At 37.6% G+C, this 16,922-nt stretch overlaps 1 protein-coding gene across 3 annotated transcripts in view; it reads left to right on the forward strand.

Annotated features, from left to right (window-relative positions):
* Positions 1 to 2,393: 2,393 nt before the first annotated feature.
* The window catches only part of ADGB (androglobin), a gene marked incomplete at its 5' end in the record, with an annotated part of 169,423 nt that continues 154,894 nt past the window's right edge, over positions 2,394 to 16,922 (forward strand). For all 3 annotated transcript variants that reach the window (XM_079939320.1, XM_079939318.1, XM_079939319.1), the window contains one exon: positions 2,394 to 2,467. In XM_079939320.1, coding sequence (XP_079795446.1) covers positions 2,394 to 2,467 — 74 coding nt within the window. The remainder of the gene's footprint in view (positions 2,468 to 16,922) is intronic.

Genomic DNA, 16,922 nt, shown 5'->3' on the forward strand with positions numbered 1-16,922 from the left:
AGTTTAAATGACTTACCCAGGGTTACTCAATAAGAGTCAGTATTTAATTTTCAGGTCTGTCTCTAAAGCATGTGCTCTAAGGAGCTAGCAGCCCTCCCTAAGCCTGGCATGTCATAGGAACTCAATAAATCACAGCTATTATTAACATTTCAAAATGACATTGACCATAATTACCACCTGCACATAAGAATATGGATTTAAAAAAAGATATAGGGCCTATTTCCCTTTTTGCACTGGCACGTACAAATGCCATCTTATGGTTTATAGAGGAATATATTTGCCTCTTAGAATCGTGACCAGAGTTTGGCTTCAGAAAAAAAGAGAAATTCCATTTCTGCATGCATAATGTAATAATGGAGAAAAACACTGGACGAGGAATTAATAAGCACTTCATACTTTAAAAACAAATTTTTATTATCTCATTATATCCTGATACCAACTCCCTTAATTTATTTTTATCCTAATTTAACAGATAAGAAAACAGTCTCTGAGTGGAGTAGTAATATGTCTGGTTGAAACCTGTGCTTCTGTTTTTAATGCCTCTTGTCCAAACTCTACCACTAAGTAGCCAAGCAGCTTCTGGCAAGGCGTTTCTCTTCTCTTTGTCTGGGGTTCTTTGTCTGTAAAATACGTGTGGGCTGTAGATCACCTGATTTCCAAGACATTTCTTCTCTAATGGCCTTGGCACCTTTCAACCATTAACTGTGGCTTCAGGGATGGCCTCTTGTTCAAGAGGAAACTCACCCGTCCATGGGTTGGTTGCTTAAAATTGTGCTATGTTTACCCAATAGTCTTTGTGTATGCAACGCTTATGGCATTGCATTGATGACTCTGATTAGATTTAGTATTAAATAATATTTTCTTGAAGTTTGATCCTTTACTTTCATTCAGGAGAGCTCTCTGGAAATCTCAATCCTGGGATAAATGAGGCAGAGTTCTCAAGGTGTCTTTACTTTCTTCACACTTACAGCTATTTGTAGGGCATTTCTTCAGTCATAACATTAACACTGCTGATTTACAAGTTATTTATCTTGCATATAGAATACAGAGAAGTTGCTCTCTGATTGTCATCTATGTAACACCCAATAATAAGATTGGGATAGTCTGACAAGGGAAAAGCTACGCTGAGCAGAGTGGTCTAGGCATTCATTCCTCAGAGCAGTTGAAAGATTTGCTTTGCAGGAAGCTGCTTCTCCCTTGTAGAGTTGGGCCACTGAACAGTTCCAAGAACAGAGGGAATGTCTTTATTTAAAGATGGTTAATTATCTCTAGGCTAATGGAAGAGACCACCTGGTGATAGGGGTTCTAAACCTCAGGCCTGTGCACGGTTAAATCTCTCTGAAGTGAGGTTGTATTGGGCCGGAGCAATATTTGGTTTTATTTTAATGCACTTAAAATTCTTCCCAGTCTAAGCATTTCTCAGCTTCATTTATTCATGTTATCTGCCTGCTCCTCAAAGTCATTTTGAAATAGAGGCCCCTACTTTCTGTGCTTTCATTATGTTCTAAATATTTTACATACATCTTATTTATCCTCAAGATAGAATTGTGTTAGCTATTAGCATCTCCTGTTTACAAATGAGTAAACTGAGGCTCAAAAGGAAGGACTTGCCCAAGGCGAGATAACTTATAGATACCATCAGGATTGGCTGACCATTAAGCTAGAGGCTTAATGGGTCTTGTTTTGCTTGGATTCGTGTCATCTGGCTCCAGTGCCTTCTCAAGTGAGCTTATCAAGGGCCGCTCCATTCCATGACCTGGATTTATTCTTTCATGTGAACAACCTAAACCCACAACTTATTTAAACACAGACACCATGATTAGCGATACTTAAGCCACTGAAGGTGTCATGGTCTTGCCTTTGCTACAGGGATCCCCCTGCACCCACCGTATTCACTACTGAACCCACGATTTTCAAGCCATTGGCAAATTACTGTGTCTATAATAGTCTCTTTAATTATTACTAAAGGAACTCGTTCAGCAGAGAGAAGACCTGGGGAAAGGGGACTTGCATAGTACACGTCTTCAAATCCAAAAGAGAGTCGATATATGTCCATGGTTCCGAAGGGCAAAGCCTGGCAGTCAACCTGATAGAAAAACTCCAGTTTATCAGAACTGCCCATCAATCGTACGGACAAATCCATGCCAAGGGAGCCTTCCTCCCCGGACACTCAACCCCTAGGTTACCACCCGCCTGTGGAGCGCCCGAGCTCGCATCCCCACTGCGACCTAAAGCCACCTCCCCGAGAGCCTCCCCTGCTAAAGCCCTGCCAGCACCTGCCCCACGGCTGCAGGAAGCTCACGGCCGTCTCCTGGCAACCGCAGACGCGGAGCCAGGGTCGCAGAGCCGGCTCCTAGCTCAGAGCTCAGCCGCTGCCTGGGTCCGCCTCTGCCATGAGCACCAAACAAACCAGAAAGAAAGAGGTGCATCCTATCAGCTCGGCGCACGGATCGGATAAATCTAAAGAGTAAGGGACCTCTGCCTGCCCATCCCACCCCTGGCCTGACCCCTGGCCTGACCCCTCGTCCTGGCGCTGCTTCCTGTAGCGAACCATGCCAGGACGCGAGTTCAGATGGCCTCTTGGGAGCTTCTTTCCCTTCTGTGGTAACCCAGACTCGGGAGGTTCTTGCCCTCATTCTTCCTCCATGCCTGCCTCGATCCACCTCCTCCCAGGTTTCCCTATTTCAGCTGCTCCGCAGCTGCACTCTGGCTGCCATCCATGAACCTCCCACCCCTTCCTGCCCCTCCTCTCCTTCAGAGTCCACCCAGGCACTTGGAAAGGCTGCTGCTTCCTTGCCAAAGAGGCGAGGCTCAAAGTCAGGACCACATCTGCATGGCCCCAGTACTAGCAAAAAGAGACAGAGACAGAGAGAACTTTCAGCTCAGTGATGATTGCCTAGTTTGTATCTGCCCCAGTCCAACAACTAAAGACTTTTAGTCAGATTATATCAGACATAAAATGGTTTTTAAAAGTTAAAACTATATAAATACGTAATTCACGTTACTAATGTTTACTCCAAGAAAGTGTACAGACTTTAGCTCATGGAATCTACATGATGCCTCTCTACCTGGGGTGGGGTTTGTCGTGTCTGTGTATGTACCTCTTTATTACTTTTTTCCCCCTCTAAAAATACCTAGTTATTAATAACACAGATTTGGGGCTATTATTTGAACTTACAGATTTCTAAAATGTATCCCAGCTGTTAGAGAGTGCTAGCTGCTAAACCTAACTCCGTGGGGTCGTTCGCGTTTTCCCACTGTGCCTGTGAGGGGTGGACAGGCAATGCTATTTAGTTGGGTTTTTCGATTTCGGTGCTCCGTGGGGTCGTTCGTGTTTTCCCACTGTGCCTGTGAGGGGTGGACAGGAAATGCTATTTAGTTGGGTTTTTCGATTTCGCTGGCCTAATTCTTCATCTCCTTCTTTACCTCGAGAACCCCACATTGAACTTCTGTTCACCGATGCGTAGTATTTAAACTCTTTCCCTCCCTGAACTCCTCTCCCGCACTTATTCCTATGTCTGTGAGTCTCTCTTCCTAGTTCTGTTTTCTCTCATAAGCAGGCTTCCAGCTTCCTGGCAGATAATCCATTCATTTTTATTAGTAACTTAAATTACAGATACTATATTACCTACGTAAGTGATTTTTAACAGAATTGCTCTCCTGCTACGTACCAGTGTAGGGCAGGTCATTTCAGTATTTTCTAGTTGCTTCCATTCTTATAGGTCCAAGTTCTACAAGACCCTACAGGATCAAGGTCTTTCCCCTTTTCCCCTATTCCTTTTCTGACTTTACCTCCCCCTTGTTCATGTACTGTCCTCCTTTTCACATCCTGGAGCACCCCAGGCTTGTTCCTACCTCAGGGCCTTTGCTTTGCTATTTCCTCTGCTAGAAAGTCATTTCCATATGGTTTTCTCCCTCATCTCCTTTAGGTATTTAGCTCAATGCCATTTTCTCATGTCAGCTTCTTTGGCCAACTGGTTTAAAATTGCTATCCCCACTTTCCTGCCAAAACCAGAAACTCCCCATTTTTCTTTTGCTGCTTTATTTTTTGTCATTAATTGCTTTGCTCATTAACATACTATATATTTTGCTTTAAAAATTATGTTTATGCATATGTCACCTTAATAAAATGTAAGTTCCATGAAGGCAAGAATTTTTCCTTTTCTATTTTATACACTGTTGAGTCCTTAGTCATGTTTGGGTCATATGTAGTAGGCACTCAAAAATGTTTATGTAATGAATAAGTGAATGACAGTGATGAAATAAAAGACTATACCAGGGTTGCAATACACCAAAAAAAGAAAAGCAAACTTAGTAATGGTTATAATTAATGTACATCAAAGGCTCACAACTCTTAAGCAGCTTTGATTTTAAAGAGTTTATATCCTGAAAGAGATGAGATTGTTAACACCCATTTAAAAAAAAAAACAAAAAAAACTGATCAAACCAGATACCATAAAACACAGTACCTGGCCTGGTTTTGTGGTGATTTTATCACATGATAGAGATAAGATCCCTGCTGATAAGATGTTAACCCTTTCCTTACTGGGACGTCCCATTTCTTTTTGAGATGATGTTATTTCTAACAGGTGTTTTTTTCCCAGAAAATGTCTGAATTGAATTATATCAATAAAAGTACATGTATATATTTATGAAAATACAAGAGTAAGGGCAAATAGTTATACAATATCTAGGCTTTGCTAGAAACTAGCTATTGAGTATTAAACATCAAATCATTAGGTTCTGCTGTAGCATTATATGATAGAATGTGAAGTCCACTGTAAATCATGTTTATCCTCTAAGTTTTACTGAAGAACTAATTATAGATATCAGGCTAAGTCATAGATTTAGGTGTCACCTAGCCTGGGGCCCAGGGATCAAAGTCTAGCAAGGCTCCAGTGTAATTGTCATTTGAAATATACTGGGGACATTTAGAGTAAGTTTTTATATGTCATTATTTTACCACACCTTGTGGTTATACATCCAATAAATGCAACTAACCCTACATAGTCCTGAGTACGGAAATGAGAGAAAAAGTATTCGGAGCCTTGAAAATGGCTGTCCCATAAAACCTTATTCTCCTACAGCTGCCATCTGTAGCATATCTCTTGTATTCCCTAAACTTATGTGTCAAATTGGGTACAGGACCCGGTCTGGCTTTTGCCTAGTCTGGTGGCTGGCACATAATAGCCACTCACGATTTGTTTATTAAATGAGTTCATAGTTTAGTTACCTAGCTTGGTTTTCATTCCTTCTAAATTTGATTGAAGCCTGGTTCTCCCTCCTTTTCTGATTTGATCCACTGTTGGCAAAATTCAAAAACTGAGATGTTTCAACTGAGAAAGCAGAACCATCTATGTCCAGCTGTGACCAAATTCATAAGTAAATATGAATTCTAAGTAAATACTTAGAATAAGTATGCCAGGTAACTGAGCTGACAGTTTTTACATTAGATTAAGGTATTTCTATTTTATGTATTCTGTATTTCTCTGTATCAGCAAGAATGAAATCTCTGATATAGGGTTCACCCTTGCACCATTTTTTGTGACATTAGATATGTCATTTTTTAATTTTGACATTCAGTTTTTTCTTCTTTGAATGAAGGACCATCTACTTAAAATTGTTGCCGTTCCAACATTCCCTGTCCTCCCTTCTCTACTTTATTTTTTCCTCCAGCTCCAAACTATCATGATTCTTTCAGCATTTTTTTTAACTCTGCTAGATCCATAAGTGAGAGAATTTTGTTACAGTAAAGTGTTCAAAACTTAGATTTAACTTATTGTTCTAATTGGGGGTGTCATCTTTTTAAAATTTCATCTTTGAGAACAATATTTTTTATTGTCATAGCAACTGTCACAAATTATATCTTTCATTATTAGTACCTAATGATAATTAGAAATTACAAACCAATTTAAATTAATCAATTTGAAAACTAATGTGTACTGCAAAGATACCATGGAAGGATTTGTAGTGACAGCAAGACAAAAATTTGATCTTCTTTGACGTACTGAATATAAGTCTTGGTGTAGATGATAGACAACTTAAAAGAGGGAAGAGAAGGCATGCAATTTAAGTATTAAGAGTTATTAGTAGTGTTAATGCTTACACTTGAAATGCTAAAATATTTGAAACTTGAATGGGAAGTTTGAGATAGGAATACAATTTGGTGTTTATAGTCACAAAGTTTTGTTCCACTTCCAATAGCACATTAAAATCAAGATCAAACAGATAATTTGAACTAATAAGAATTATGCAACCTTCTAGATTCTTAGAGATGATGAAATATCATTAGACCTCTTTTTAAAAAATATATTTTATTGAAGTATAGTTGATTTACAATGTTGTGTTACCTTCTGCTGTACAGCATAGTGATTCAGTTATACGTGTGTGTATATATATATATATATATATATATATATATACGTTCTATTTCATATTCTTTTTCATTATGATTTATCACAGGATATTGAATATAGTTAGACCACTTTTCAAAACAGAATGAAATATATTTCATAAAGCTCAAGTTAATCTATACTTACTGAAGTGTACATTTAAATTTCATAGAATTCTCAAAAAACATCAACATATTTGTCTATACAAAACTTTGAAAACAAGACTATTACAAGAGTGGAATCATGATTAATACTATGAAAGCAACATAAAATAGAATATATATCTTACTGAGGATTAAATTAAGTGAATTCTTGGTTATACCAGGTCAAAGAAAGAGCTGCTTCAATGAAACCATGCAACAGTGGTTAATAGAAAATAGATAATCTATTCCTCTACCAACAGAAATCAAAAAGGAAAAAAATGTGTGTGTGCACGAGAGAGAGAGAGAGAGAAGGGAGATGCCTTTTGTAGCTCTAGGTATAGTCCTTATAGCTCCATAGAAAAAGGCAGAGAGGGAAGAGGAGAAGCGGGGCAGGATACAACCCAGGGTTCACACAGAGTTTTGTGATTTACGCAGGTCACCTCTGAGAACCTCAACAACTAAGGTCATAAGTACTCACAATTTAAAAGGTGATCTCTGGTGACAAAAACTTCCCTAGAGGAAAGCCAATTCTTTATGTTCATTTCCCAATGATTCACTGAGCGCTTCTCATGCCCAAGTCACTGGTTGGCTTGGGAGAATAAGGAATTGCAAAACGGGGTACAAGTCCAGGGATTTGTAATCTAGGGGAGAAAAACTAAGATTCAAATAGAAATAACTAGGAAATATACAGTAATGTCAAATTTGTCAGGGAGAACTTGTTGGAAATAATGGAAGGAACCATGTATTGGCATAGGGTTAGATTAGAGAAATCATGACATTTCTAAAATGATGGTTATGTGAGTTAGAGTATAAGAGGGTCACTTCCAACTGGAGCTGGTCTTTCATCATCCCCCTCTAACAGCCACTCTCCAACGTCGAAAGGCACAGCTAGTGAGATGGCTAGGGCAGGTGATGGAGATGTTTGAGGCACAGAAAGTCATCCAGGTTGGCTGGAGAAGAGGGATTTCATATGAATGTACTGGCACAAAGAGCATCAGAGGTGAGTTCGCAGCACGTGAGAAGGACAGATTAAGGAATTTGAACTCTGTGTGATGGGGAAACATAGACTGTTTTCAATGTCAAAATGATGATTTATGAGGTACAATTTAACAATTGTCTGAATGGAATTCATGCTGAATTAAGAATCAGGGTAGCAAGAAATGAGTGATGATAATGGGAGATAATAGGGGGATGCTTGCTTCTGGGAGCTCTCCATGAGAGTGAGGAACTTTTTTAAAGAAGGGTGAGTGGGTACAGAGCAGACCTGTAAGATGATTGTGGTCAAAGACCACAAAGCCAAGTTACTGACCTTTAGTGGCAGTGGTGATGGTGTCCAGGTGATGCTGCCACCATGTCTGAAAAGGGAAGGGAAAAAAGTGTAAATGAAATTCAATGACAAATTTCTGAGGGCCTTCCCTTGCTTATTTTTGCCTTTTCTTCAGGGCTTGGCACGATGTGTGTTTAATAAGGGTGTGTGTACTTTGAGTTAAAATAGAAACCTGGTGTGGCAGCTTGGCCATAAAACCCTCTGTCTCAGAACCAGAGAGAGACTATGAGACCCAGAGGGAAGAGGCCCTGTCAGTCATCCCCAGGACACCAGGCAACACTCAGCACGGATTAGGGCATCATATAAATGTCTATTGCATATTTCTTAAATATAAAAATCTCAGCCAAAAAGCCCTGCTCAATGAGGCTAGGAATAACCTGTTAGTCTTAGTGGGATCTGTCACTAGTTCTTCCTTTGAAATAATCTTAATCTGAACATTTGTTTAATAATTTGTTAAAACTTGACATGGGTTAACAATTATTTCTGGCAATGAAAAAAATTTTTTTAATCAACCAATTTTTATTTTGTTTCCTTTTGGAGGAGAAATGGTTCCTCCTCAGTTTACTCTGTAGCATTATTAGAGGAGTAGAAGATGTTAGATTAAAAAGATTTAAATTTACAAACTCACGGAATTCGTACTTCAGCGTTACCTAAAAACAAAATCAAACTTATACTTTGAAACTCACAGCACTGTTGCTAGTGCTTCAAATGAGCAAAGTAATATTGCCTCAATCAAAAGTGGTTATTTAAAAATATTTTAGTTGGCTTTACTATTATTTTGACATTTCCAGGTCACAGATTATTGAAAGTAAGGGATTAAATAATCTATAAGCGGATTAGGCTACTTAATGTGAGATAAAAATGACTAAAATGACCAAATCCAAGATGTTAAAAATATACCTTTGATATGATTTGTATAATTTGATATAATTTGTATAATGTGAAGTATTGGATAGAAATATTCCTAATCTTTCTTACTTTGACCCTTGACAAAGAAGACATGCATATGTTGTCAGAAGAAGTATTCAACTAGGTGCTTTGAAATTTTATTACATTCTTTCGTAGGGTAGGTTCAGGCTAATTAATTCCAAGGTCTAGGGCTATAGGCATGCTGATTTGTATGGCTGAATTAACATATGGTACATTTTAAAAGTAGACTTTATATATAAAGTATATATATATACACACACACACATATATATATACACACACACACACATATGTATAAAGTATATATATAAATATATAAAGTATATATAATATATATATTTATATTTTTGCTGGTGCCAAATGAATACCATAGTCTAAAGATTTTGTGATTATTTTTATTCCATCCTCTGACATGATGGGCATCAGAATTACATATATTACTTCAGTTGAAGTCCTCAAAATGTCAATGTGCCCTTTCTGCTCCCATTTCTTCACCTTTCAGTCTTCAATTCAGGGAAGAAATATGTCTAGTTTAGTTATAAATTAATAAAAAAGGCTACTACAGGTCATCAAACCTTGTGGATACACAGGCAAAAGGAGAGGAAGCAGGAAGAACTGTGGCCTGTTTGGCCTGCTTTCATCCCAGGTATGAGCCAGAAACACCGTGAGAGTTTAACCAGGTGAGGTCATGGGCAAAGGTGAAGCCTGTGCTGTACAATCTGCTAACAGAGCTCTTTCCACATACTATTGTAACGAATTAATTAGAAATTAGAGACAAAGCCACATGTTTGCTCCACCTTGGATCAAAGTCTGGGAGGGATTTGTGATCAGTTTGCTCCATAGACAAAGAATAAGTTTAGGAAGAAAATAGTTGGAGTTGTATAAAAAGAAGAAAAAAAAAGTTTAATTGGAGCTTGTGCATGTACTCACCCAGGGTGCTGAGGACCTGTTGTTTCTTTCATGGATTTTGGTTAAAGTCATTAAGGACATTATCTCATGTATTTGCACATCATGTTTTGTCCTTGCTCTTTAAAATATCAGCTTTGCTGCTGGACAGTGTTAGATCCCGGTAAAAGGCAGAAGCTTCAGATACTAGGGGCCTGTGTTCATTGGGATCAGAACAGCAGAAGAAGCCCCCTCCTATTCTGCTCTCTCCCTTTGTTCCTCCATCTCTCAAGAGGGCTCAGGGGAACATGTGTCACTCCAGCTAAATCTATCCTCTCTTATCCTTTCCTGGAGTTCTCCTTTCCTTCTGACCTGCCCCTGCTTTGTTTTCTTTCTTCTACCCCCCAAATTAAGTCATTCTCTGATGGTCTTGCTTCACTCCCCTCTCCTTTATCCCTTTTGATTCTCTAAAACAATGATGATTAAAGATGACTGAATTAGCACCCGTGGTCCTTACCATGTAATTGACTCAAGTTCAAGGGGACAAATCCACTTGGATGTACTCTCCTACTCCAACTTAAATATGTCCAAAATGGAGGTCATCATTTTCTCTTCCAAATGTGTAGATTTCCCATGTTTATTTTAGAGAATCTTACTACCATCTTCCCTGCCACGTTGAGTGTCAAGCAGTTATCTTTGACCTTCACCCTCCTTTGTCTGTTATGTCCAGTTGGTTTCCATGTTCTTTTGCTTTTCCCTTCAAATTGCTTCTCTACCCTGGCTCAGTGTTCATTTCATAATGATTTGATTTACATACGTCATGAAATGATTACCATAATAAATTTAGTGAACATCTGTCACCTCATGTAGATAAGACATTAAAGAATTAGAAAAAAAAATTTCTTCCTTGTGATAAGAACTCTTAGGATTTAATCTTTTAACAACTTTCATATACCGAGTTGACCAAAAAGTTTGTTCAGGTTTTTCCGTAACATCTTATAGAAAACCCTGAATGAACTTTCTGGTCAACCCAATATAATGTACAGCGGCGTTAATCATATTTATTATGCCGTACCTTACATCTCTAGTACTTATTTATCTTATAACTGGAAGTTTGTAACTTTTGGCTACCTTCATCCAGTTCCACCTCTCCACCCCCACCTTTGGTAATAACAAATCTGATCTCTTTTTCTGTGTGTTTGGTTTGTTTGATTTTGAAGTATAATTAACCTGCAACATGCTGTTAGTTGCTGGTACACAGAGTAGTGATTCGATATTTCTATACACTTCAAAATGATCACCATGATGAAGATGTTACATAATTATTGACTATACTCCCCACACTGTACATTTCATACCTGTGACTCATTTATTTTGTAATTGAAAGTTTGTACCTCTTAATCTCCCTCACCTATTTATGTTCGTATTCACACAAGCACAGTATATTAAAAAAATAGATAAATGTTGAACTTTTAAAGTTAAATGCCTAATTAAATAATTTTCATCAAACCAAGAGAGTAAAGGTTGGCATAACAATCTGACTTTAACTATTTTTAATTTTTACATTTTTTAGAGGTTGCAATTTATTTCTTCACGTATTTAATATTTCTGAAGAATATGGCTCAGAATGCCCCTAATGCAAATTAAGTCAATTGTGTATTCTGATTCCTTCAGGGTATTAGCTGATGCTACTTCATAAGGCATGCTGATTACACACTGCATAAATAAACTACCTCCCACTATGAATAGATCATGTCTTTACCCTGAGCAGCATGCTAAAAGAGAATAATAGCAAAATTCCAGACCCTCAGTTTATTGAAATTTTAACATCCTCGCAGGGGAAGTAATCTAATTAAAGCATATATAGGAGTGTGTATGGCCTGTGTGTAAATAAGATTCTGCTTCTTTTAAAACTTTTTCTTAGAAGTGTCTAATGATTTTGTGCCAGCTAAAGTTTTATTTGGTTTTCAGCTCTTATATATATTTTTCTGTTGTATTATATAATCTTGTTAACTGACCTAAGAATTTTTAAAAAATCATTCTGTCATCTTTGCTAGGTATGTGATTAACAAGTGCTTTTAAGTTTTAAAAAGTTATTTCATTAGTGTTTTATTAATAACCAGATTATAAAATATATATTAATGCAAATATGAACTACTTTTATTACATATAAAGACAATTTTGACTTTTTCCCAAGTCCAAATTATACACGGTTTAATTTACCAGGAATAGGTACACATGAAAGACAGACAAAATACATTTTGTTGAATATGACTTGGCGGTCAAATATATCACAGAATCTAGATTTAATTTAACTATGTATTATGACTCTAGGAACAGATAATACTGCTATCACAATGTGATGTTTGGATTTTCCTAAATTTGCCTTTTAAAATCCCCAGCTTTTCTTTTTCTTTCTTTCTTTTTTAATTTTTTAAATTTTTTATTTTTTTTGCGGTACGCGGGCCTCTTACTGCTGTGGCCTCTCCCGTTGTGGAGCACAGGCTCAGGACGCGCAGGCTCAGCGGCCATGGCTCACGGGCCCAGCTGCTCCGTGGCACGTGGGATCCTCCCGGACTGGGGCACGAACCCGCGTCCCCTGCATTAGCAGGCGGACTCTCAACCACTGCACCACCAGGGAAGCCTTCTTTTTCTTTCTTTTTAAAAAACAGGTTTATTGATGTACATTTGACATACAATAAATTGCACATATTTAAAGAATGCATTCTGATAAGTTTTGATGTACATCCACACACATGAAAGCATCAACACAATCAAGATAATGAACAGATCTACGGTTCAAAAAAGTTTCCTTGCCTTCCTTCTGTCTTTCCCTGACCCCAGTTCCCAGGCAATCACTGTTTTATTTTCTGTCACTATAGATTAGTTTACATTTACTAGAGTTTTATATAAATGGAATAATAAACTTCCTTTTGTATGGCTTCTTTCACTCATAATTATTTTGATATTCATCCATGTTGTTGCCAATAATTAGTGTAGAATTAGTATTATTTCTTCCTTAAATAGTTAGTATACTTTACCAGTGAAGCCATTTGGGTCTGGAGTTTTCTTTGTAGGAAAATATTTAATGCTAAGTTCACTTTATTAATAGACACAGACAAGGGTATTCAATATCTCTAGTCCAATCTACCTCCTCTTTACCAAGGATTCTTAGTTTGTATTCTTCAGGGAACTGATCCATTTCATCTGAGTTATCAAATATATGGACATAGAGTTGTTTGTAATATTTCCTTATTATCTTTTTAATGTCTATGGGATCAGTAGTGATGTCTCTTTTTCCATTCTGATTGGTAGTTTGTATCTTCTCTCTCACATTCCTGATCAATCTGACTATAGTTTGATCAGTCAAAGAACTGGCTTTTTGATTTATTGATTTTTCTCTATCATTTTTATGTTTTTTATTTCTATTAACCTGCTCTAATTTTTTATTAATTTACATTAGAGTTAACTTGCTCTCTTCTTCCTAGTTACTTAGGATGGAAACTGAGTACATTGTTCTGAGACTTTGATTCTTTTCTAATGTAGACATTTTGTGCTATAAACTTCCCCTATCTATTGCTTTAGTGGCATCCTATACATTTTAATGTGTTATATTATCATTTTTATTCAATTCAGATACGTTTATAACTTCTTTTTTTATTTCTTCTTTGACACATTGGTTAATCATAAATATTTTATCTAGATTCCAATTATCTTCAAATTCTCCAGGTGTTTTGGTTAGAGATTTCTAGTGTAATTTCCATTGGCCAGGTAACATATCTTGTATGACTTGAATTCTTTCAAATTTATTGAGACTTGTTTGATGTCTCAGATTATAGTATGACTTGGCAAATAAAATGTATGTTCTGGAAAAGAATGTTCATCTGGAGCATGAGGGGCAGAGCCTCAGGTGCTCCAGCATCATCACAAGTTGTGGCAGAGATAGGGGAGGATGGGGGAAACGGCTGCTTCTCCTGGGCACTAGGGAATGCAGCTAGACCTGGATCCAAAGCAGGCTCTCCATATCGACCAGGCTCAGAAGACAACGTCTGGCAAGAGGACCGAGCAGATGCAGAAGGCCAACCACCCTGTACCTTTGGATTGGAGAATTTATTTAACACATTTACATCTAAGCCGTGTGGCTGACAGGGTCTTGGTGCTCCGGCTGGGTGTCAGGCCTTAGCCTCTGAGCTGGGAGAGCCGAGTTCAGGACACTGGACCACCAGAGACCTCGCAGCCCCACGTAATAACAATTGGGGAGAACTCTCCCAGAGATCTCCGTCTCAACGCTAAGACCCAGCTCCACTCAATGACCAGCAAGCTACAGTGCTGGACACCCCATTCCAAAAAACTAGTAACACAGGAACACAACACCACCCATGAGCAGAGAGGCTGCCTAAAATCATAATGAGTTCACAGACACCCCCAAACACACCACCAGACGTAGTCCTGCCCACCAGAAAGACAAGATCCAGCTTCATCAACCAAAACACAGGAACCAGTGCCCTCCACCAGGAAGCCTGCACAACCCACTGAACCAACCTTACCCAGGGAGGGCAGACACCAAATACAATGGGAACTAGCCTGTGAAAAGGAGACCCCAAACACAGTAAGTAAAGCAAAATGAGAAGACAGAGAAATACACAGCAGATGAAGGAGCAAGGTAAAAACCCACCACACCAAACAAATGAAGAGGAAATAGGCAGTCTACCTGAAAAAGAATACAGACTAATGATAGTAAAGATGATCATTCTAAATCTTGGAAATAGAATGGAGAAAATACAAGAAACATTTGACAAGGACCTAGAAGAACTGAAGAGCAAACAAATAATGATGAACAAAACAATAAATGAAATTAAAAATTCTCTGAAAGGAATCAATAGCAGAATAATAGAGGCAGAAGAATGGATACCTGACCTGGAACATAAAATAGTGAAAATAACTACAGCAGAGCAGAATAAAGAAAAAAGAATGAAAAGAATTGAGGACAGTCTCAGAGATGTGTCTGGGACAACATTAAACGCACCAACATTCTAATTATAGGGGTCCCAAAAGAAGAAGAGAAAAAGAAAGAGACTGAGAAAATATTTGAAGAGATTATAGTTGAAAACGTCCATAATATGGGAAAGGAAATAGTCAATCAAGTCTAGGAAGTGCAGAGAGTCCCATACAGGATAAATCCAAGGAGAAACACACCAAGACATACATTAATCAAACTATCAAAAATTAAATACAAAGAAAAAATATTAACAGCAGCAAGGGAAAAGCAACAAATAACATACAAGGAAATCCCATAAGGTTAACAGCTGACCTTTCAGCAGAAACTCTGCAAGCCAGAAGGGACTGGCAGGCCATATTTAAAGTGATGAAGGAGAAAAACCTACAACCAAGATTACGCTACCCAGCAAGGATCGCATTCAGATTTGATGGAGAAATTAAAACCTTTACAGACAAGCAAAAGCTGAGAGAGTTCAGCACCACCAAACCAGCTTTACAACAAATGCTAAAGGAACTTCTCTAGGCAAGAAACACAAGAGAAGGAAAAGACCTACAATAACAAACCCAAAACAATTAAGAAAATGGTACTAGGAACATACATATAATAATTACCTTAAATGTAAATGGATTAAATGCTTCAACCAAAAGACATAGACTGGCTGAATGGATACAAAAACAAGACCAGTATATATGCTGCCTACAAGAGACCCACTTCAGACCTAGGGACACATACAGACTGAAAGTGAGGGGATGGAAAAAGATATTCCATGCAAATGGAAACCAAAAGAAAGCTGGAGTAGCAATTCTCATATCAGATAAAATAGACTTTAAAATAAAGACAATTACAAGAGACAAAGAAGGACACTACATAATGATCAAGGGATCAATCCAAGGAGAAAATAGAACCATTGTAAATATTTATGCACCCAACATAGGAGCACCTCAATACATAAGGCAAATGCTAACAACCATAAAAGGGGAAATCAACAGTAACACAATCACAGTAGGGGGCTTTAACACCCCACTTTCACCAATAAAAAAGAAAACACAAGCTTTAAATGACACATTAAACAAGATAGACTTAATTGATATTTATAGGACATTCCATCCAAAAACAATGGAATACAGTTTCTTCTCAAGTGGTCATGGAACATTCTCCAGGATAGATCATATTTTGGGTCACAAGTCAAGTCTTGGTAAACTTAAGAAAATTGAAATCGTATCAAGTATCTTTTCTGACCACAACGCTATGAGACTAGATATCAATTACAGGAAAAAAATCTGTGAAAAATACAAACACATGGTGGTTAAACAATACACTACTAAATAAGCAAGAGATCACTGAAGAAATCAAAGAGGAAATCAGAAAATACCTAGAAACAAATGACAATGAAAACACGGAGACCCAAAACCTGTGGGACACAGCAAAAGCAGTTCTGAGAGGGAAGTTTATAGCAATTCAATCTTACCTCAAGCAACAAGAAACATCTCAAATAAACAACCTAACCTTATACCTAAAGCAATTAGAGAAAGAAGAACAAAAAAAACCCCCAAAGTTAGCAGAAGGAAAGAAATCATAAAGATCAGATCAGAAATAAATGAAAATGAAATGAAGGAAATGATAGCAAAGATCAGTAAAACTAAAAGCTGTTTCTTTGAGAAGATAAACACAATTGATAAACCATTAGCCAGACTCATCAAGAAAAAAGGGAGAAGACAAATCAGCAGAATTAGAAATGAAAACAGAGAAGTAATAACTGACACTGCAGAAATACAAAGAGTCATGAGAGATTACTACAAGCAGCTATAAGCCAATACAATGGACAACCTGGAAGAAATGGACAAATTCTTAGAAAAGCACAACCTTCTGAGACTGAACCAGGAAGAAATAGAAAATATAAACAGACCAATTACAAGCACTGAAATTGAAACTGTGATTAAAAATCTTCCAACAGAAACCCAGGACCAGATGGCTTCACAGGTGAACTCTATCAAACATTTAGAGAAGAGTTAACACTTATCCTACTCAAAGTCTTCCAAAATATAGCAGAGGGAGGACACTCCCAAACTCATTCTATGAGGCCACCATTACCCTGATACCAAAACCAGACAAAGATGTCACAAAAAAAGAAAACCACATGCCAATATCACTGATGAATATAGATGCAAAAATCTACAACAAAATACTAGCAAACAAAATCCAACAGGACATTAAAAGGATCAGACACCGTGATCAACTGGGGTTTA

Source organism: Stenella coeruleoalba, assembly GCF_951394435.1.
Source record: "Stenella coeruleoalba genome assembly, chromosome: 12".
In the NCBI taxonomy this organism is placed as follows: Eukaryota; Metazoa; Chordata; class Mammalia; order Artiodactyla; family Delphinidae; genus Stenella; species Stenella coeruleoalba.